The sequence below is a fragment of the Sturnus vulgaris genome, chromosome 5, assembly GCF_052056855.1.
Source record: "Sturnus vulgaris isolate bStuVul1 chromosome 5, bStuVul1.hap1, whole genome shotgun sequence".
In the NCBI taxonomy this organism is placed as follows: Eukaryota; Metazoa; Chordata; class Aves; order Passeriformes; family Sturnidae; genus Sturnus; species Sturnus vulgaris.
In genome coordinates, this window is record NC_142247.1 from 72,812,629 (window position 1) to 72,835,378 (window position 22,750).

The 22,750-nt window shown below is 42.8% G+C and overlaps 1 protein-coding gene across 1 annotated transcript in view; it reads left to right on the forward strand.

Annotated features, from left to right (window-relative positions):
* Positions 1-5,652: 5,652 nt before the first annotated feature.
* Positions 5,653-22,750, forward strand: part of EXOC4 (exocyst complex component 4) — a 309,923-nt gene continuing 292,825 nt past the window's right edge. Inside the window, exons 1-2 of the mRNA XM_088165994.1 lie at positions 5,653-5,788; positions 22,249-22,438. Of these exons, the coding sequence (XP_088022120.1) occupies positions 5,703-5,788; positions 22,249-22,438 (276 nt within the window). The 5' untranslated portion in view covers positions 5,653-5,702. The remainder of the gene's footprint in view (positions 5,789-22,248; positions 22,439-22,750) is intronic.

Here is a 22,750-nt window from a genome sequence, read left to right on the forward strand (position 1 = left end):
ACGTACAGAAACACTTGAGTCAGTTACTAACTAAAGAATATTTTTTTTCAGTTGACTCCAGGGAGAGGAGTATTCTCTTGTTAGGCTATAGGGACTTTTTCACAAGAGGAAAAAACCAGTTCTTTTGTGGCTTTACTCTTTATGAATTAGTCTCATCTAGTCACAAAAAAAGTTCTCAAACCCCCCCCCCCCAAAAAAAAACCTTCCATAAATAGCATTTTCTAAGTACCAGTCAATACAAAACCAACACACCAGGCAATCTGAATATCCTTCAAAGTCTTTGTGTTGAGCTGCAGACCGAGCACAGATCATTCCAGCTCCTTCTCCTCTTGGCAGCAAATCCTTGAGATCGTCAGGTAAGTGGGGATTGTTGCTGTTGTGTTTGATTTCAGCATCGTGGGTCACAGCAAGGGGGGATTTTTGTTGTTGTTGTGTTTGATTTTAGCATCGTGGGTCACAGCTCCTCCTGTGAAAGGGGGGTTGTGGTGCCTGTCAGTGACAGATTTACTTTGTCAAAAACGCTCAAGAAGTACAACAACCATCATATTATCCTGCTTTTATATCACCTCGGAGCAAATTAAATTTGAGGCCAGCAGGACTGTTCAGCTGCTGAATCTCGTGGCCCATTTTCTGCAAGACAAGCCCTGAAATTGGCTGGCTGATGTCTCATTTCAGGAGGATTGATACCAGCACTGCTTCCCTTGGAAATCCAGGAGCACGTTGCTGGTACCTGGAGTTTTACTCACTTCAGTTCCAGTTCTTGTTGTTTCTCTTGCCTGGAGCTTCTGCTTACACAAACCAGAGAATTTCCAAAGCTGCATTGGGCAGGATGAAATATTTCTGTGAGCACTGGAATTTCTGAAGTTTTATCTCCAGCGTTTTGTCATGCTCAGCTGCCTGTGGTTTAATAAGGTGGAGCTGTGATCTGAGGGTTTTTCCTGGGGTTCAGGCATCCATGAACTCTTCCTCCCAAATGGATTTGTTGGGATAGATGATCCAAGTGGTTCCAAGTCCCCCTCAGTGCCAGCAGGACTTCTGGGATTTTCTTTTCTATCCAGCCACTTCTTTTCCCCCAAACTCTAGGGATTTAGGCTTGGATATCACCTGAGGCAAGAGCTGATGCCCAACAAATCCACGAGATAAAACTTGAGGAACTTAATGGAGCTGGGTTAAAATAAGTTTGTGGGTGGGATCTAAAAACTTCTTTGCAGAAGGGGGAAAAAAACATAATTACACATGGGAGAGTTGGGAATGTTGTTTTTTATGTCTCTCATATACCTGAGGTTTTCCATGGTTCTAAAGGAAAATTATGGCTTAAGGATTTTAATTTCTAGAAGCCAACAAGCAGCCTGCACTTGTTTGCCTGAGGACTTGGAAAAAGCCTGTGGACAATTGTAAAAACAGCATTCCCTTAGTGAGGATAAGTAAAATAAAGGGGGAAAAATAAACCAAATAACTGGATTTTTTTTTTTAATGGTTAAGAGAAGGAGAACATCCTCACAACATTTTACCTGCCTTTGAAGAGCAACGTTTCACACCTGCTCTGCTTTCCTTCAGGGACTGCATTACCAGAGGTTCTGTGGCTTTGACATTGGAAAAGCAGCAGTATTTTTCCACTTAACTTAATCTTAGCTATTATTTTTTCTGCAGCAGCAGAACACAGCCCAAAGTGGGAAATGTCAGGAGGCAAAAAAACAATAAGGAGACATTTGAATCATATCTCTGCCTTGATTCCCAGCATCGAGCCAGGCAACTTCTTCTCCTGCCCCAGGAGTTTCTTCTTATTCACAGAGACAAAAAGAATTGATGGCAGCTACGTGCTGGGAAGAGAAACTGTTGCTGTGCAGAAAATCCAAAAAACAACCTCAACCAGCTTTAGTTCACACTTGTTTAATGGTAAATAAGAATAATGAGGTCATCCAGATGTGTGGAGCCAAATCCTGATGTTTCAGCACACTTTTACTCAATTCTTAACTCAGGCAGTTTGGGAAATCTTGGTAAAGCTTCATAAGAAATCCAGAATTATTTGTAAGAAGAGGGTGGCTGGAACCTGATTCTTTACCCATGTACCAATTTCAGTTTAATGCAGCTGATGTGGGGGTGACCAGCTCTGTGAGAAGGGTAAAATAGATTTTATTAAACTGACTGAGAGATGCCAACAAGCTTAGGCTCACTTTTTACAGGCAGAATTTCTCCTACAGCTTAGATGGAAATTCTGGCCTTCACTCTGCTCTCATCTACACTGCTGGAAGTCAAAGGGGATTTAATTATAATCAATATAAAGGCTTTACACACAAGGTAATTACACCTGGAAGATGTTGGTGTGAGCCACCCTTTGGTCTGACATTTTCACTAATGTTTGAAACGGAATAACGAAGCACTTGTGGTATTTTTTTTTTTTTTCAAATGCTAAAGCTGTGGTTGAGAGACCCCGTGTGTACATCAGCCCTAAATCTCTTAGGTTTAGGAATTCCCAAGAATTCCCAGGAAACACTTAGAAAATATCAGGGGATAACACTTAGAAAATATCAAGGGATAAACTGTGGAAAGGGATTGCAGGTAAAATTACCTCAGGAAAGGAGAGAAGCAATCCCTTGGTGTCACACAAGTCATATGGGGAACAGAACTGTGGCCAGTGGAGTTTGTAAAACACTTCCCAAGGGAATAAACCATATTTCCCAAAGAACTGCTCTGCCTGTGCCTCCTCAGAATTCTCTTTGGCACAACTCTGCTCTAGGTGGTGTTCCCTTGGGAAACTGGCCCAGCTGATGAGGAATAGCTCAGTACAAGCTCACCCCTCCTTTCCTTTTTTTATTATTGAAGGGAGGATGGATGGGGAGGAGGAGTGAAACCATCTGTGATTCCCAGTCTCTTCTGGATGGGGGGGACCCTGTACTGAGCCAACCTGATCTCTATTGACAAGCTGGGACAGGGATTCATCCATCATCATGAACATTTTGTTTGTCACTTTGGATTTTCGTTGGTCTGAGTAATCCAGGAACGGCCCATTTTATTAGGTACACCTCAGAGTACTAAAATACTGTGTGAAAGGAATGTGAAAAAGAAAAAAGAGTTTTTCCTGTTTTCCCTTCCATCAGTTTTCAGACTGAGACCCTTTTTTTGTGAATTGTATAAGGAAAAATGATGCTCTCATGACCCTTCAGGCTCGTTGTGTCATACATTAATAATCAAGAGACATCTCAGCGTTCATGTGCTGTATCAGCCAGGCCTCTGTTGATTTCTCCCCTTTCATTTAAAGAAAACATAAATTCCCACCTGTGGCTGTGCTGGGGTAAGGAGTGAAGGGAAAGGGCTGGTCAATGAAACCAGGCAGTGATTTAGCAATTAGAGCCCAGGATTGAAAGCCAGCCAGGTCACAGTTCTGAGGGAGATTTGCTGTTGTTTGTCCTGATGAAGTTCCTCCTAAATGAGGTGATTATTGCAGCTGTCAGGAATGAAAAGGTGGGACACATCGATTTCACCCTCACTGCAGGCTCCGGGCTGTGCTGCTCCAGAGCAGTCGATGGGAATTGCCAATTAACAAAAAACAATATTGGCAAGTTGGCAGTTTGAGGAAAAACTCCCTCCAGCCAGTGCACAAACCTCCTGCCATTCAAATCACCTTCCTTGGGCAAAGGCATTGGCAAACCTGCTCAGAAAAACGTGGAAAATGAGATTTTTATTTTGGCATAGCTGAATAGGAAATTGTGGAGCTGAGAGCTCGTCTGCACAGGGGAAATGTAGCAGAACAGCTACACAGGAGCACGCTGAAGTGCACACCCTACCTGGAGATAAAAATCACTTTACTTTGGAGTAATTATTCTGTTCTGAAAACACATTGCTTATTCAGGAATAAAGCATCTTTTATTTCAGAATTCAAGTGCCCATGCTCTTACTCTGCCCTTCTGCTAATGATCATAGATACAGCTGTTGATTATAATAAATAGAGGCTCTTCCACAACAGCTACAGTGGAACTGTTCCCCTTGTAAATAAGGAATTATCAAGCTTCCAATTACCTCGTGTTTCAAATACAGCTTGTGTAAATGGGTACTCTTGACTCACCTACAGAATCTCAGCAATTTCCATTCAATTAAATCGTTAAGATGCAGCTTTGGGCAGAAAAAACTCCTCTGGAAGAGCAGTGTGTCTGACATGATGGAGCAAACCTGGTTTAGAAAACACCCAGAAGCTCCAAGTGATGCAAATGATGGTTGTTCCTGCCTTTCCTAAGGAATTCTGCCTCTGCAACAACAATCCTGGCCTTTGCATGGTGTTTTTAACAACAGCTCTCAAAGGATGTGAGTGGAAAAGTGTCCTTATCTGTCACCTAGTGATGCCTTGGGTTTTAGCTTTTATGTTTTTTCAAAATCTCTGTGTGTAACTCTGAAACTTCATGTTAGGTGTTACTGAGTTCTCTTCACAGGGTAGTGACAAAACAATTCCTTTCTAGCTAGAGAAATTTTTGATACCCAAAAATCACAAACAGCAGCGAGGAAAAGGGGGCTGAGACTTCATAACCTGGGGCTGTGCTTGGACAATTAACTCCAATATGTAGAAGAACCAAAACTTATCAAAGTGTAAAAAACATGACCAGGATCCACCTTGGATTTGGTTTGGGTGTAGCCCCATCCAGGATTTTGCACTGCCCAAGGTGGAACCTTTCAATAAATTCCTATTTTATTCCTTTTGCTCTGTCTGTCTCTGTTCCAGGCCAGCCTTTCCAGGCAATATTAGAAATGGGGAAAGTCAGGCAGCTCTTGGGAGAGGTTTATTTGACGTTTGGATTTCCAGCCCTGCACAGGGTGACATGCACCTTTCCGTGTTTTTTTCCAAAGGTGATTTTTCAAGGGATGGAAGCATGTCCATGGTAAAGCAAGGGCTGTGTGCAGGGAGTTTGGTACCCAGTGCTTTGGAATCAGTGTGGGATCAGGGAATATCCTGTGTTGGAAGAGATCCCCACAGTGAGTTTTGGGTATCAGAGCATTTTTGAGGCTGTGGATAGATTCCAATCCATCACCTCCATCTGCTCCAAACCCACAATTCCTGTGCCAAACACTCAGGTTTGTTTTCAGAGCTCACTGTGAGGACCACCTAGGTTGGCTCATTGCTCACCTTACTGCCCTTCCCAGGAAAACTGGGGAAAATAATTTTTAATAACATTGTAGCTTAAAGACATTAAATTAAGGGAAGCATCAGCAACTCATGTGGTTATTTATGATCATATTCTTTCAGGCTCTGACACATTGTGAGTATTTAACATTACTAATTAATCGAACATGTTAATTTAAGTACTTAACGCACTTTACCCGCTTTTAACTCTATAAACATTTAAATTCCTCACTGTTCAACCAACTCCATGAAGGCTCTCAGGGGATGGCTGAGACCCTCATACCCCCACCCCATTTCCTGCCGCTCTCAGAGTGAATGACAGCTTTTAAGCACAGATTTTTTAGCAGGTTTATAATTTATCAGGTCGAAACCGTTTAACTTTTAACTGATTTTTAACCACCTGGCTAAGGTTGGCGTGGGAATCTGATTCGCCGCCGCCGTAAAAACTACAACTCCCAGAAGGCTCCGCGGCGCCTCGCTGCACCTTACTTCCGTGTGCCCCGCCCCCCTCGCTTTCTATTGGATGGCATCCCGCCGTCCTCGCCTATGATTGGTTGCACGCGTGTCTGCGCCGTGTTTGAGGGGGCGCAAGATGGCGGCGGGAGACGCGGTTGGGAGGTACCGCGGCACGGTGGGCAGGAGCAAGGACCCCTCGGGGCTGCTCATCTCGGTTATCAGGTAGGGGCGGCCCCGCTCCGCATCCTCCGGGCCTCTGGGGGTGACCCAGAGCCGGGTGCGGGCCCTGCTGTGCTGGAGAGGCCTGCCCGGCTCGGGCCGCCGGGTGTAGGGTTCTTCCTGGGGCATTGGGTGACTCTAGGCTTGGGTCCTTGCTGGTCATGGAGCGCTGGGGAGGCTGCAGTGCTGGAGAAAACCTTGTCCTGAGAGGAGAAAACCCTGTCCCGCCGCCCTGTCCGGCTCACTTCCTCCTGCTCCCAGTGCTTTGCTTCATCCTGGGGTCAGGGCGACCTGGACAGGCTGGATGGAGGGGCCGAGACCAGCGGGGTCAGGCTCAACAAGGCCAAGTGCCAGCTCCTGTGTTTTGGCCATAATAATCCCCTGCACTGCTCCGGGTGGGGCAAAGGAGCTGGGAATTTGTGCAGCAGAACAGGACCTGGGGTTGCTGCTCGACACGAGCCCAGGTGGGCAAGAAGGACAATGGCACCTGGTCTGTGTCACAAACAGTGTGGCCACAGGACTGGAGAAGTTATTTTCAACTGTACTGGGCACTGATGAGGCCGCACCTCGAGTGCTGTGTCCAGTTCTGGACTCCTCAGTTCAGGAAGGACATTGAGGAGCTGGAGGGTGTCCAGGGAATGGAGCTGGGAAGGGTCTGGAGAACCAGGAGCAGCTGAGGGAGCTGGGAAGGGGCTGAGCCTGGAGAAAAGGAGGCTCAGGGGGGACCTTGTGGCTCTGCACAACTCCCTGACAGGAGGGGACAGCCGAGGGGATTTGGGATCTGGGAACAGGGACAGGAGGAGAGGGAACGGCCTCAGGGTAGACACCAGGAGGAATTTCTACACAGGAAGAGTCTTCAAACACTGTAGGGTCTCCATCACTCCAGGGGCAGTGCTGGAGTCTCCATCCCTGGTGGTTTTGAAGAAAATCCAGGACGTTGCTCTGATGTAGGTGACAAAGTGAGGCTCTGTCACAAGTGGGACTCGATGGTCTTGGAGATCTTTTCCAAACTCACTGATACTGTGAATAAACCCTGCAGGTAGTACCAGCTTAATGCCATGTGTGAAAGCCAAGGCACTGCCACGTTATTGCTGTGGAGTCCATAAGTGACCTCCACCCTGAAACACTTTACTCAAACATTTTCCTCAACGAGTAAAATTCACCTGCCTGGACGTGTGGAGGACCAGGAAGTCCAGTGGGTGGACTCCATCCTGGATGGGAATGCCAGAGGGGACAAAGTGCTGCTGTTTCCAAGCCTGTTTGTTGGGATTGAAAAAGAAAGAGTCGTGTCCAGGCACGTTTAGACATTGATTTTTGTCTGCCCATGTTCCTGAACATATTTCTGTGATACACTTGGATGTGAATTCACTGTTTCCCCCTCCCCCAAGGACTTTAACTGCTTGCAAATCTTTCCTGTGCTGCTTAAAACCAGTGGATTGGCAGCTGATTGCCCACACTGAAGGTTTTGAATGTTCTTACGTGTTTTGAATGTTTTTACACAGTGGGTGTGGGCAGCTGCAGTCACACCAGCAGGATGCTGACAGTTGTAATGAGCTCCCAAACTTTAGATCCTACTCCAGTGTCTTGGAGAGAAATTCTATTTGGAGAAGTTATTGCAGCACTAGTTCTGTATCTAGGACATGTTATGATTTAAATGTCCTCTGTGAATGAAAATGTTTAGGATAAAATTCCATTCTTTTTCATCACTCTGGCCTTAAAATCTTGCAAATCTTGAGGGACATGTTGATTCTATGGAAAAAAAAAAAGCAGCTGGTGCCACTGTCTGTGGAAGAATAATAAGCATGCACTGGTTGTGCAGCATTTCCTGTTATAATCATCTTTTTTCCATGTTTCCTGTAATTTCCAAGAGTATTTTAAGGTCTTTCTTGTGTACCTCTATTTTAATAAATCCAGGCTTATTAAATTTATTTAAAAACAGAAGAGTGAGCTCACAGTGCTCTGTTCTCCAAATAAAAAGAAATGTTTGTCTCATAATCTTTGGCTTCTAGGCACTGATACCTTGGCTAGTTTAGGCCCAGTGTTTTGACACAACATTGAGTTACTGACTTTAAGAAATTAAAGTTATTCAATAGAACAGCCTGATAACTAAACTTCCAGAATTTAATTCGAACTTGGTTTGGATGTAGAGATTCTCTGCAGAGCTTGACATGTCAGGTTGAGCCAGACCATGAAAACTTGAGGGTAGAACTGATTACAAAGGAAGGAAAAAGTGTTGTGGTAATAATATGGATGTTTCTTAGGCTTAACCAAGTGCAGAAAGCAAATGGTGTGAAAAGGAATTTAAATCACTTTTCTCCCTGCGTTGGTTTTGTGTAGGAGCTCAGGTGAGGATGAACTTGCCAAGCAACAGGTGAATTTTTTAGAGGTTTGTATGGTCATAAAATACCACTGCAGACAAGTTAAAACCTGGCTGGTTTAAATGTAATTTTACTCAGCTTCAGAAAAATATTCCAAATCTGAACAGAGAGCTGTTGGTTTGAAATGTGACTGAGTTTCCTTTTGTTGATGGATTTATTTCCAAAACAATTATGCATAATAGAGGCTTCTGCCAATCCTTGTGGTTTTACACTTGTGTGTCCTGTTTATTTAGGCTGGTTATTTCTCCCTTGTTGCAGTGTGAAAAGTCCATAAAGGGAACAGTGGATGAAAAACAGCAAAACTTTGTCTTTTTCTGCTGTAAACAAACAAAACCAGTGGAGCTTCTTCAAGTATTGATGTTTTACTTGGTTATAACAAAGACAGGGATGCTTTCCAAAAAACCAACATTGTTTAGGTCTGCAAAATCTCTTCATGTTGTCTGTGAAATGCTTTGAAGTGTGAAGCTGAAAGGCTTTCTGTAAATAGAAATTATTTTATTAATGAAGGGATAATTTCTGATATTTACTCGAGCTCAGCAGCTCTCACTCACAAGAGACTGAATAATTGACTTTTCTGTGATCCCAGATTTAGGGATTCTTGTAGTTTTGTGACTGGACTTCCCAGGGGGCAAGATCCATGACAAAGTTTACCTTGCATAGCAGCACTGAAATCCACTCAGAAATGGAATTTTATGTGGTCTGAAGCTCTGCTTTGGGAATTTCAAGTTATCCCTGCTCTCTGTGGTGTTGCTTTTCATTAGCTCTGAGATGAAGGGAAACCCAACAGGAAAGAATGTCCCACTTGTGATTCCTGTCTGTCCCTGGGAAGTGTCACCGTTTCCTGTTGTGTCAGGGAACACATTTGTTCTTTGGGAGTTGTTTCCTGTAGGAGGATCCCTGCACTCGTGGAATTCACCTTGGTTTTCTGGTTGTTGCCAAGAATAAAGATTAAAGGCAGCCTCAAGGATGGATTAATTTGGAAGAATGTTCCATGAGCACTGTCAGGAGTGAGGCATGTGCAGCTGTCCCAGGACAGAACTGATCCATCCCAAAAGAGCCCGGAGCTTCCAGGGAATTCCCAAATTTAAGAAGGTGCAATTCCACCCCCAGCAGTGCTGGGGTCACGCTGAGTTCTTGGCCAGCTCTCCTCTTGTTTCTCCCAAAGGAGAAATAAAGGGATTGTCCACAACAAGAAACTTTTTGGAAGTAAAGAGTGTCTGGAAAGCTTCACGAGTGTTTGCAAAGTCTGCCCTTAAATTCCCATTTTTGCTGCAGCTCTAGGGAGCTTTCCTTCTTTTTTCCCTGTGCCTTTACAGCTCTTGGGAGTATCTTCAGTTTGTTCTTCTCCTCAGAGTGCTGAGAAGAAATGACCATTATTTGCTACAAGAAAAACAGCTCCTGGAATTGTGACTTCCAGGGTGGATATTGGATATCAGGGCTTTACAGCTTCTATCCCTGTGCTCATTCCTCAGCACACCCACCTCCAAAACCTGCTCATTCCTTCGTGCATGAGAAAGATCCCTCAAGTTCCTTAAATAAAAGGTACTTTGTAAGAGGACAAGATGCTGTCACAGGAGACCAGGGGTTTTGGCAATGTCTTTTTAAAAGCCATGCAGATAAGGAGCAAATTTGGCTCACCTGCTGGAGGACAACTCGGGGAATATTTTCTTTTATCACTCAGAGGACAAACACGTGTTTGTATATTGATTTTTCTTAACCTTTTGTTTTGTTGCTAGCTGGTTGAAACAGCTTTTGTATTCTGAAACAAGCAACCTGGCATTTAGCAAATGCTTTTTTGTTTAAGTGAGAGAGATCTTGTCAGATTTTTAATTGGTGAATGTGTCTGCCTTTTATTTATTGTTGGGCGTTTTTCTTCCCAATTAAAGGTTGCTATTTTTTAAAACTGGCCTTTAATAGCTTCTTTAATTGGGGGAAAACAAACTTTAGCAGTGACTCTGTAAGACCTCAGTGAAATTTTTGTGCTGAGCTTTCACAGAAACAGAAGTACCCAACAGATCTCTGCAGAAGTTGAGATGGCAGGCAAAAAAAACTTGAATATACTTTTTTTTTTTTTTACAAGTGGGATTCTTTTTCTTTAATACTTGTGGCCATTATTTTCATGATGAGTGAACTTGCTGAATGGATTTTTGCTAATGACCTGGCATTTGTTCTTCTCTTTGTGTCTAAAATAGCAGAGCTGAGATCCCAGTTTGTGATGGAGAGTGAGGAACAGGCACGTGGAGCTGTTGCCCTCATCATTGCGTTTGAGAAATAGCTGCTACAAGGAATAAACTCGAGTTATTCTGATCTGTAATGGTCTCTTAAAACCACTTTTATTGCAAATGGTGTTTTCCAGTGTTATAAAGGTAGCAGTTCTTCTGCGAGGAAAGTACTTGAGAAATTCCCTGAAAATAAATTGTATATGGCAGAGTGTGGTTGTAAACTATAAATTTCCTTGAAATGATCTCCAGGCACTTGTATAAAATGTTTAGGTATTAGGCAGCTGCTGGGTTGTAGCTCAATACAGACCCTTGGTTGCATTTAAAAATGTGTAAAGGAGCGATGTGAATACACAACCACATAGAAAAGGACAAGAGGTGTGACTGTGCCAAGCTAAAAACTCCCAAGTACTTTATTTTTCAGCTCTTATTTTACCTTTAGCCAATGCAGAGCTGGAGCTGAACCTACCCTGGCAAAACTAGGAAGTGGAAATACTGGGGGTTTTTTTTAGGAAATGATTGTGCTTTTAACTCTTTCAAAGGTGTTGCTTTCAACAGCTCTTGGTGCACTTTTGAAACCTTCAGGTGAATGATGAAATTCCCCAATTCTTCTGCTGCTTCCTGCAGGCCTGAGGTGTGATACCAAGGATGGGTTCATGGTGCAGCGTGGGGAGTGGCTCCCAAAATCTTCTTTATGCTTTAATTATCCAGGTGACAGGTCTGAGTAGCATTGTCCAGCCTCTGCTCCTGCAGATCTGGAAATGCTGATCCTTAGGGCTTTAACTTTCTCCTGGGAATGTGCTAATACACGGAATAGTTGATTTAATTTTTGGATCTAAAATTAATTGCCAAAAGAAAAGTTGGTCCCTGTGTTTTCCTGTACATGGAAACAACCTTGGACAGGGTTTCACACAGTTGGGTGGGAGCTGAGTCCCTGTGCTTGTCCCTGGCAGCTCCTCCATCCCTGTTCCTCCATGGAAAATGTGCAGCTGCTTGGTGTCCCTGGGGTTTTCCTGTGTGTGGGATTCAAACTCTTCCTGTGCTGCTGTTAGAGCCATCTGAAGGAGGGGAATTCTGTTGAAGCCACTGCAGTCCAGCCTTGGTTTCAGAAACCAGCTGATCACTCACTCCCCTGGCATCATTTGTATTGGTGTGAGGAAATTTGATTAAAAGGTTTGGTTAATTTAGCAAAATAAAGAATTCCCTGCTGGTATTTATTTAGATGGCAGGATGCTGCTCAGCCTTTTTGCTGCATCTCTCCTGTACCCATCTGCAAGTCCTCAATGATAAAAAGATCACCAGCTTCTGAAAATGCTCTAACCAACTGTGTAAACAGCATGAAAGATTAATGGAATGTAAGTAGAGGAGGAAAATGTTTTAAAATGCTCTGTTTGCTCTGGGTGCTTAACTGGATTGTGAACAGACTTGGTGCTGCTGTTCTCGTAGTGAGTTATTTCTTTGTACAAGGGAGAGGGAGTTCTCTGCAGGCTGAGTACCTTGTGATCCCTTTGGTGAGGGTTTCACTTCTTTTTTTTAATTTATTATTTAAAGTTGTTCAATCAGATCTCAGAATGCCTCATTTCCCATGCCCATTGACTTGGACATTACAATTTTTGCCTACCTGCTTTGCAGCACCTCGTGGTCTCTGTGAAGAACTATCTTTCCTGAATGCTTTAATTAATTTCCTCAAACCTAGAATTTCACAGGAGCAATCCATTAACCTGTGATAACAATGAGAAAACATTCAATGTGTTGCTGCCAAGTTAAATTGTTAAATACCTTTTGGAGTTTTTTGTTTCTTTTTTCCTTCTGTCTGGCTTTGTTTTATAAGGACCCAACTTTTACAGTGCTTTCCATGAGCCTCTGGAGAGGTTTCAAAACATGAATTATCAGATTATACACTTTGAGGTTAAATAGTGCTGGAAGCTGTAGATCACCCCATCTGGGACTTGTCTTTAAGACAACAGTTTTCAATTATAAAATTCAAATAAGTCCATCTAGTTTAATGAACCTGTGGAAATTTGTAGCTCAGTGGAGACACACTGGGTTGAAGTGGAGTTATTCTTGTCCCAGGGAGCTTTATAAAACATTTTCGATGTGATCTCTTGAAATGGAGCTGCTTGTGATGTCTCATAGGGTGTAAGAGCAGTCAGGAGGAAGAATTTTTGCTGAACTGCTCTGGACAGGCTCTTTTCCCCAGAGAGGATGTTTTTACAGCCATAAAAATAAGGTTGGAAGCAGGGGGGAAATGAACAAATTTCAGAAAGGAGTCGGTTATTTTGTTTCCTCAGTTATGCATTTTATTCTGATTAACTCAGGAACTCAAATACTGGTAAGGTAAGTGTTCAAAATGTGTCTTTGATCTCAGGTGTTGCTTGACATTTTCACTCCAAGGGCCATCTTTGAAATGATCAGTGTCAAGGCCAGGGTGTGATGTTGTGTTTCCAGCTTTGGTGGGGGGGAAGGCAGGAACAGATGAGTGCATTTCTCACAGGCTATTGCTTGCAGAGCACTTAAATGCATCTTGCACACCTCTGACAAATCAACACTGATCTTCCCAACAACTTTTACTTCAAACCTCCTCACTGCAGCAATCCCTGGGTTAATTTTCAGCTTGGCAGTGCCTGAGGAGCTCTGTGCTCATGGGCAGTGAGATGTGGGATTTGATCGTTCTGCTCTCGGGTATTTTGTTCCTCTCCCTCCCACACTGAGCTCTCCTCTCCTCCTGGTTTTGTTCCCTGGCTCTGGGTGTTGCTGGGTTTTACAGTGGAGGGTGGTTTTGCACCACTTAATCCGTGGTTTGTTTTAAGTCTCTTTTGTCTTCATTCAGAGCCAGGATTAAAAAATACCCGAAGGAAACTGATTTTCTGGTGTTTGGGCTTTGTTGTTTATTAAATTTTACCTAAAGTACAAGAAAGTTCAGCAACATTTCTAGCCACCAGCTAGAAGTGAGCAAAATGGAGAGAAATCCACTTAGCCACAAGGTCTCTTAAAGCTAAATAGTCCAATAGATAAATAATACCTATATTATTTATATTTTTAACCCAATAACCAAATTCCTGTGACCCTCAGTGTGACACTGATTGTCCAACCAGAAGCTATTGCCTGAAGCCATGAAGAAGGAAGATGAGCACCAAAAGAGACACCACCCAAAATCCTCCATCCTGTCCCATCCCTATTACTATGTTATAAAAACCTCAAATTTAAAACCCTTCACCATGTGAAATCACACACTTTTATTTAACTACACACCCGTGATTTTAACTCCATCACTCGAATTTGGAAGCTTTCTCCAAGGTCTCAGGTCCAAAGCAGTGTTCTCCTGGGGGTCAGTGCCAGAAAATGCTGGAATTGCTGTGTGGCCATGGCCATCAGCAGGAGTGGCCTGATGAGAATAACTGCATTTAAGAGGTTTCTTTTTACTCTGCTTTTTTTTTTTTTTTTCCCCCTCCTACTTTTTAATACTGAAGTTTCCTTGGCACATCGCAGCTGTTTCCTGCAGAGAGGAGACTGAGCTTTCTAGACATCCACAGTGCTCTGCTTAAATTATTATTTGTTGCTTCTAGCAATTGCTTTCTTTATTTAAATCCACAAATCCTTTGTTGTTCACAATTGTTTTCTGGCTAAGGCTGTATTTTTATTTTCTGTACCTTGTTGTACTCTGGTTTGTGTTTTAGGTCCTTGGTGTGGTGTAACACAGAGAATAACAGGATAAAATAAGCCCTTAAATTTTCTTTCCTGAGGGGTGATTTTGATAGTTTTAATGCTGTACTATTTATTTTATTATCTGGACTGGCGCTGAGATGTTGCCTCTCACCCAAACCATAAAACAATGAAAACTTCACTCAGTTTCTTTGTGAGGAATGGATCTTGTGTACTCCAGAAATTCTGGATTTTGCCCAGGGCTGCTGCTGTTAAACAGATTTTTGGTGTTTTTGCTGGAGGAACAGGTCAGTACATCAGTGAATCCTGCCTTGGCCACACATGAAATACAGCTTTGAGCAGGACAAGCTTTCAGCCACACTGCTTTGAGCAGTTGGTACCACAAACTGTGTGTTTGGAGCTTCAAAGGTGTTTTAAAGTGAGGAACTGGGAGCCTCAACAAGGTGTGTGATACAGCTCTGAGCCCTTGGAACAGGTGGTGGGAAGTTTGCTGTGGATTCCTGTGAAAATTGGAGCTTTGTTTGATTCTCCCCAGTGATTCAGCACTCAGTTCAATTGCACTTCACTCCAATGTTCTTTTTCCTGATCAGATGAGAAATATTGAAATTTTCTCAGCTTGCCTTTTTTTTTTTTTTTTTTTTTTTTTGGTGGTGTTTCCCACTGTCTTTAATGAATATTTTCATTTGAATGAGCGATGCTATGAGCGATGCTGTGTGAAGAAAAATGAACTGCATGCTCAAAGAAGCTTGATCCAGAAGGAAAAGAGGATTATTCCTAGATTTCCGAGCTGCACCTGTGCATCCTCTAATACTCTTTTCTGCCTTTAACCACAAATATTTACATAGGTCTGCTCTGATGTTGGGGAGCAAAAGAAAAAAGCCTTTTAGGGGAACACAAAGATGCTGAACACCCACAGTTGTGGTCAAAAACAGCAGGGCCTTCAGCCCTCTTTTCCTGTAAGAATTATCTGCTGCTAACTGAGCATTAATTTCCTAAAACTGCATTATCTGTTCCTTCAGTTTTGCTTCATAAAAAGAATCTGCAGAAGCATAATGCCCACATACTGTTACTGCAATGTTCTTCCTGTGAAACAAATTTTCTAGTCAAGAAATGGATAATTAAGCCTCAGTTTGCCATCCATAGCTTAGCAGTAATCACACTTAACAGGGCTGGCCCTAGGGCAAGTAAAATAGGCAGGCAGTTATCCACCCAGCCTGGCTGGAGGCATCAGAAAAAGCAAATTTACAGAAATGAAACATTTATTATTCATTAATGTTAACAGTTTTCTCTTGAAAATTGACATAATCTAATTTTCTCGGTGTTTTATTGGGCAGGTATGAAGCTGACAGCAGGCTGGCAAAAGGAATTGCTCATCTGCACTAGAAAATAGAGGAAAAATATAATCTAAATGGTGTGGGGAAAATGAGTCCTCAGTGTAAACAGAAATTCTTGCTGAATCTCAAATCTGATTCCTGTTCAAGGTGTAATTAGGAGGTTGGTGCCTGTAAATGGATCATCTTAAAGGCTGTAGCTGAATTTTTTTGCCACAGTGCAAAATATAAGGGGGTGGGGGGGCAGCAAAATGCAGGATTTGGTGGAAAAAAATGCTCCTGTGAAGGGAATGAAGTGACAGGGGATGAGATGAAGTAGGGGAGGTGTGGATGGCACCACAAATTCTGGTTCACAACACTGAGTTTGTGTGTGCTCCAAAGGTATTCAGCACCTTCCAAACCCTAAATGGGGATGGTTGTGGGCATTTGGAGCTTAAAAAATCATGGATTTGTCTCCACCTGAGCTATTTTTATTGTTGGGCCTTGTAGAATAAAAAAGAGGGGAAAGTAGGACAAAGGGGGATGGCTTTAAGGTGGAGGAGGTTGGATTTAGATGAGGTTTAAAGAAGAAATTCTTGGCTGGGAGGGGCTGGAATAGAATTCCCAGAGGAACTGTGGCTGTCCCTGAGTCCCTGGAAGTGTCCAAGTCTAGGCTGGATGGGGCTTGGAGAGCACCCTGGGACAGTGGAAGTGTCCCCTGCCATGGCAGGGGTGGCACTGGGTGGGCTTTAAGGTCACTTCCCACCCAAACCATTCCATGGAAATGGAGCTGAGTCTCCAGTGCTTCAGTCTGAGCTACATTCACAGGGTGCTAAAACTGAATCTTCCCCATCCAACAGCAAATAGACTTGAAAATAGAGGTGGAGGACACTCCAGGTTTGTTTAGAAACACATTTTTTTTCCACATTTGCTGTGGACATCTGTCTTAGTTTGAAAGACAGGTGTCTGCTAAGGAAGGCAGGAGCCTCTCTTGAAATGGAAAATGTAAACCTCCTCCCTCCAAATTATTGTAATTTTGAAATTAAGGAGCTCTCAGGCAAAGACATGGCAGTAGGAATAGCAGTTCTTTACTAGGAAAATTAAAATAGAAATACAGGATTACAAAAAACAAACTCAAAACACAGCCAGAGCCAGAATCCAGGCTGACACCCCATCAGTCAGTCAGGGCTTGGTGCAGTCCCATTCCATGGTGGCTGCATCCTCCTGCAGTGACAGATGTGGTTCTGCTGGAGCAGGGCTCCTGCACAAGGTGCAGTTTTCCTTCAAAGCTCCAGGGATGATGTGGAAGGCTCTGGTTTTCCTCTGGGATCCAGTGGGAAAAGGCTGCTCTGATGTTCCAAATCTCAGGTTTTATCTGGGTAGGAAATGCTTGGCTCCTCCCCCTGGGTGGAGCATCTGCCAATGGGATGATGGAATTTTATCAGCCATGCCCTGGGACTCCATGGCCCATTAACAGGAGAGATCTCCTGGAGGGAGGATGGGCTGTGAAAAGATAAAGAACACTGCCCCAGCTGGGTTAACACCTGACCCATTAACAGCAGATATCTCCCATGGAGATCAGGATCCCTGCCCCAGCTGGGTTAACAGATGGTGATAGAATCCACACCCCTGGTGACATCCTGTATTGCAACCCAAGACAACATCTGTGTGAACAAAATCCCCTGGGAGCTTTGTCCTTTGGCAGCACCAGCTGAGCTCTTTGGCCCTGTGGCTGCCTGGAGGATGTGCTCTGAGGCCAGGAAAAGCATTTCCTGTGGTCATTCTCACTTTGTGCTGCGTTTCTTGGTCTGGGCACACAAATCTGCTGTGCATTCCATCCACACCAATCCTCTTTTTGGAGGAGTTTGGTGCAGATAAACTGCCCACATTTTTGGGAACAGGAGTGATGCACAGAATCAAGATTAACCCGTGTGTGTGTTCTCTGGTGGGATCCATGATGTTAAATCCTGATTTGAGGCTGAGAAATAGCATTTTTACAGAGGGAGGTGAGTGGTTTCATATTCTGCAGCTGATCTCTGTAACATTGCTGTGCTCCTGGAGTTCTCAGTTGTGCCACATGAGGAGTGGTACAATGGTGTTTGTTTTCTTTTGCTGCTGACTAGCTCAGTAAACATCGTGTTTATAATACAGAAGTGTATTAGCTTGTGAAGAAATGATAACTTATTTTCTGTCCTTTTACAGCATCTGCCTGTTGTTCTCTTGTGTTATTTGAATGCTGGAGAGTTTCCTTTTTCTAACTTTCCTCCACACATTGATGCATCGCAGCGTGGCAGTAATTTTATACACAAGATGAGACTGGGTGCAGGTTGTTCCTTGAGCTCATGCACATCTGGGCCAGATCTATGGAAAGCATTGATTTGTCAAATCACAAAGAGCTATCCAGCACTGTCTGTAGTGTGAAATAACTTCCTGCAGAGTTGGAGAATGGAGGATGTTGCTGGGAGCAGATAGATTACATTGGTTTGTAGAGGAAAAAAAAATTCTTTTATCTCTGCAGAATGTATGGCAATTTTGAAGCTCTGTCTGTATTGCTGTGGTAAATACACACCACAATTTTATACCTTATGAAAATGAGACACGGTGTGACTTCTTTCAAGAGTCACAGAACAGCTGGGATTGAAAGGGACCTTAGAACTTATCCAGTTCAATGGGCAGGGACACCTTCCACTGCCCCAGGCTGCTCCAAGCCCTGGCCAGCTTGGCCTTGGACATTCCAGGGATCCAGGGGCAGCTACAGCTGCTCTGGCAATTCCAGCCCAGCCAGCAATTCCTTCCCAAAATCCCATCTCAGTCTCCCCTTTTCCAGTCTGAAGCCATTCCCTGTGTTCTGTCCCTTGTCCCCAGTCCCTCTCCAGCTCTCCTGGAGCCCTTTCAGCTCCTGGAATGTGCTGGAAGCTCTCCCTGGAATTTTCTCTTCTCCAGGTGAGACCCCCAACTTTCCCAGCCTGTCTTCTCAGAACTGAGCATTTTACTGAGAGAACCATTTATTTTTATTATTTTATTAAAATTCTGAGACTCTGAGGTCTATGGGGGGAAAAAAAATCTTTAATACCAAAAGTTGAAAAACAACTGCTTCTTAGTACTTAGTTGAGCATTTATAATAAATACCTAAAACAAAAATCTTGCCTTTCTCTTCACTAAACAGTGAATTACCATTTAGCTTTTGAAGGCTATAGTCTGTGCAGTTGCTTTAAGAGGACAGATGAGAGTAAATTCAAACTTCTTCTGGGTTGTGGCACTTTGTCACTTCACCTGAGGTGCTGAGGCAGGAGGGCTCTTGGAGCTCATTTGGTTTTTTAGGGAGGTACAGCCTCGTGGAAAAGTGGTGGAGCTGGCAGTTATATCTATAAATATATAAATATATATATATATAACTTTATATAAATATATATCTGTGAATACTTTTTCCTGAGTATTTTCCTTTGGCAATGAGGTATTCCTGGCTTTGATGTGAGCTGTTGGAGGAAGCAGTTGAAGGCTTTGCACAATGACAGGGCTTCAGGACTCCTGAAAAAGTCTTTCCATCTCCTCCCCCTGCTCGTTGGGTTGGATGCTGGAAATAGGAGATGAAAAATGCTTGTGACCTACAGATCAACTTCTACTAAAATGAATAGTCCCAAAGGACTTTTTTTATTAATCTAATTCCAGTGTAAATTCAGTGACCTCAGGGAAATAACAAGGTTCATTTCTTTTCTCCTGAGAAAAGTGCTGTACATCCCATGATAAAAACATTTCAGGATTGTGTCTGATCATCTCCTCTATCCTGTCTTCCATCTGTAGGAGTAACTCCAATGAATGAAGCATTTTGCATTTGTGTAAATCTGCATTTTTAACTACGGAAAATCAGAAGTCAATGAGATTTGGCTCAATGAATTTCTGTTTCACCGTAGCATAAAAATGTCTCTCAGCAAGCTCACAGCCAGTTGGAATTATTGTAATCCTGATGAGCTCTTGCTAATGAGACAGGCATCTGCAGCCATCCAGCTGCCAAGTATGAATTCCAGGTATCTTACAGAGGAGGAGGATTCTCATTTGGAAAAAATCAAAATGGAAAAAAAAAAAAAAATGAACTGCTCAGGAATCCCTCCTGGAAACCCCCACTGAGTTCATCATCTGTTACTCAGGATCTAAACTGAATTTCCTTCTGTTTGTCCTCTGTTTGGAATATTTCTCAGGGAGTTCTGAAGTGCTGATGTATATTTATTATTGTTTCATAATCCTGTCCTGTTTTGTGATTCCCCCTTCAAAGTTCTTCCTGCAAAGTTCCTTTCCCAAACAATTTGGATCCTTTCTATTTGACAAACAATGTGTTGACTTTTCTTCCTTGCAACACATTTTAATAGGACTAAAATAAGCAGAGATGCCCTTGGCTTACTTTTTTTGCAGTGTTAGCAGGAGCATGTATAATCTCAAGAATATTAAGTATTCCTTGCTTTTCTCTTTTTTTTTTTTTTTTGTGCAGAGCAAGAAAAAGAAATGGCTCTTGTTCCATGAGACTTAGATGGGAAATTCAGGTGTACAAAGTTTCAAATTCCAAGTGATGAATCCAGGCTCGTTATCACCAGAAATAAGCAGATCCTAAACCCAAAACCTTACATTACTAAAACTTACCGAGTTTTTCAGTAAAATGAAAGGAAAAAAAAGTCTCTGTTTTTGGGGGTTTTTTTTGAGTCTTGGGTTTTGATTTCAACTCTTACCCTGTCTATAAGAAAATAATCTACAGGTGTTTAAGGCAACTTCAAGGCAATTTCAAGTGAGTGGAGGGCTAAGAAAAAAACTGTTGAGGAAAATTTGTTGTTGGGTGGAATTTTTTATGCTTTTTGGTGTAGAATGTGGTGCCTGGGAACATTATTTGGCAGTGCTGGGTTAATGGTTGGACTCCATGATCTTAGAGGTCTTTTCCAGCCTTAATAATTCTGTGATGTTTTGAACCAGAACTGATGAAAGGACTGTAAATAAATACAAGCTTTCTGGTCAAAATATGAGTGTGGTATTTTCAGTGATCATTGTTCCCACAATATTTTCCTAAACCAGGTAATGAAGAAAAGCAGGATATTCCCAATATAGGTGTTTATTCTGCACCCAGGACAAGCTAAATTCAAATTCAAGGACAAAAAGACTGAGCAACACAATATAAATCTGCTTTCAAAATATGGCTGGGATTTGCTGGGAAGCCTGAGTTGGATGGGAATTTGCTGGAGCAGTGGAATCCTCGTGGCATCCTCTGACATGAGCGATGTAGTCTTAGCTTTGGAGAGAAATCTTCAGCTTTTGTAACCAACTGCTGGCACTGCAGATGGATTCTTTGGCAAATCCAGAATTGTGAAATTAAATTTTGTTTGATTGAAACGATGAACTTTCCTAGTCTGTGCTCTGGGCCAATTTCTCTGCTGCTCCCTTGTCTGTCTCCATGTAAGATTCTCCTGCAGTCTGTGCTGCAGGTCACACAGGATGGATGTTTTCATTAACTGCTGGGACAGGCAATCCTGTGCAGTTCCAAACACAAACAAAATGTCAATTCCTGAGGAGGATATTCCTTGTGTCCAGTGTAGCCATGCTGAAGAACATTCTTCCAGCAGAAATAAGCAGTTCTTCACAAAGAAAATTGATTTATCTGCAAGAGCTCTTAACAGAGGATGACTTTCTGCCAGCCTTGCACGTGATTTTCATTTTAGAGTCATGGAATGGTTTGGATTGGAAGTGACTCAAAGATGGTCTAATTCAACTCTCCTGCCATGGGCAGGAAGCCTTTCACTAAAATTTATATTTTCTGGGCCCTGAGCAACTTTGTCTAGTGTTCTTACTTTTCAGATCCTTTTTAAAGACCTCAGGCTGAAATATAATTTTAAAAAAATCTTTTTTTGTGAAAAGCTGATTTATTACACAACTAAAAAGTTTTGAGAGTAGAATATTAATGTGATAACATGAGAAAGGATTCCTGTTTGTGTAGCTACCATGCAGCATGGAACTTGAAATGCTGCAGTGAATTTTATACTTTGCAAGAAGCTGCTTTGAGGGGAGACTCATGGGGGGCTGCAGCTTCTCCAGGAGGGGCAGCCGTGATCTCTGCTCTCTGTGACAGGGACAGGTCCTGAGGGTCCTTATTTCAGTTTTGTGCAGGTACTTTAGAGTTGTGTGGGGCTGTGTCAGGGGAGGTTGAGGCTGGATATCAGGAAAAGATTCTTGCTGATCTTTTTGGGGTTGTTATCCTCTCAAAGGTAGAAGGAAAAGATTGCATTGATTCTTGAATAGAAATTTGGGAGTGACGTCAAGAAGCTTTGAGCTAGGCCCAGTTTCACAAAGTTTTCAGCAGTTTTGTTACCATCTCAAACTTAATTGATTTTGATAAAATAAAAGATAATCTTACTACAGGATGTAATAATTGAGGGGAGGAAATAGGGTCATGGAGCCTTTTATTGTTGTACTGGTATATGTTTGAAAACTGACTGTTGGGAGACCTGGATGGATTTGTGATGGATTTCTGTGTCCCTGTGATATCCCTTAACTTTGGCAGGTAAATTACAGGAACTACAACACTGCACAAGTTGCACTGATTCCCAAGACTAAAATTAGGATTTTTTTTTTTTTTTCTTTATAGCTCTTCATAAATAATAAATCAAGAAATATTTCAGATGTTACATTGTGCCTGTCTTAATGACTGCCTGGCAGCGTGATAACCAATAGAAAACTTCTCCTGAAGAGGGGGGAAAAAAAAAAGTTCTGAAAGGTTTGAAAACTGGCAGATTAATCAACATTGACGGGTTTTATTTTCTCACAGTTCATTCTGAGCATAAACTCCAAATAACTTTCAGCACGTTGTGCATTCTGAGGATAAACTCCAAATAACTTTCAGCACGTTGCTTCCACTTCAGGACTTTATCCACCAGCGATGACGTGGAGGACAGGGAGAACGAGAAGGGGAGGCTGGAGGAGGCGTACGAGAAATGCGACCGCGAGCTGGACGAGCTGATCGTGCAGCACTACACGGAACTCACCACGGCCATCCGCACCTACCAGAGCATCACCGAGCGCATCACCAACTCCCGCAACAAGATCAAACAGGTGAGAGCCAGCCCTCACTGCTGGGAAACAGAAACTCTTCACAGCAAGCTCTCACACGTGTTTGTGTATAATAGAAAGAAGGAATAGCGTGCTGGTTTGAATGCAAAATCAGTGAGAGAGTCTAAATCAGAAATATAATTGAATAGGAAAAATGAGAAAAAATAAAATATGTGCAATAGTACAAAAGAAAACCACGGACAGAGTCAGAATGCAACCTGACACCCCGCTAGGTAGGGTGGTGAGAGCAGTCCAGATGAAGTGATCTTGTTGTAGTAGTGATGCTGTAGAAAGGTCTGGTAGCTCTTGTCCTCT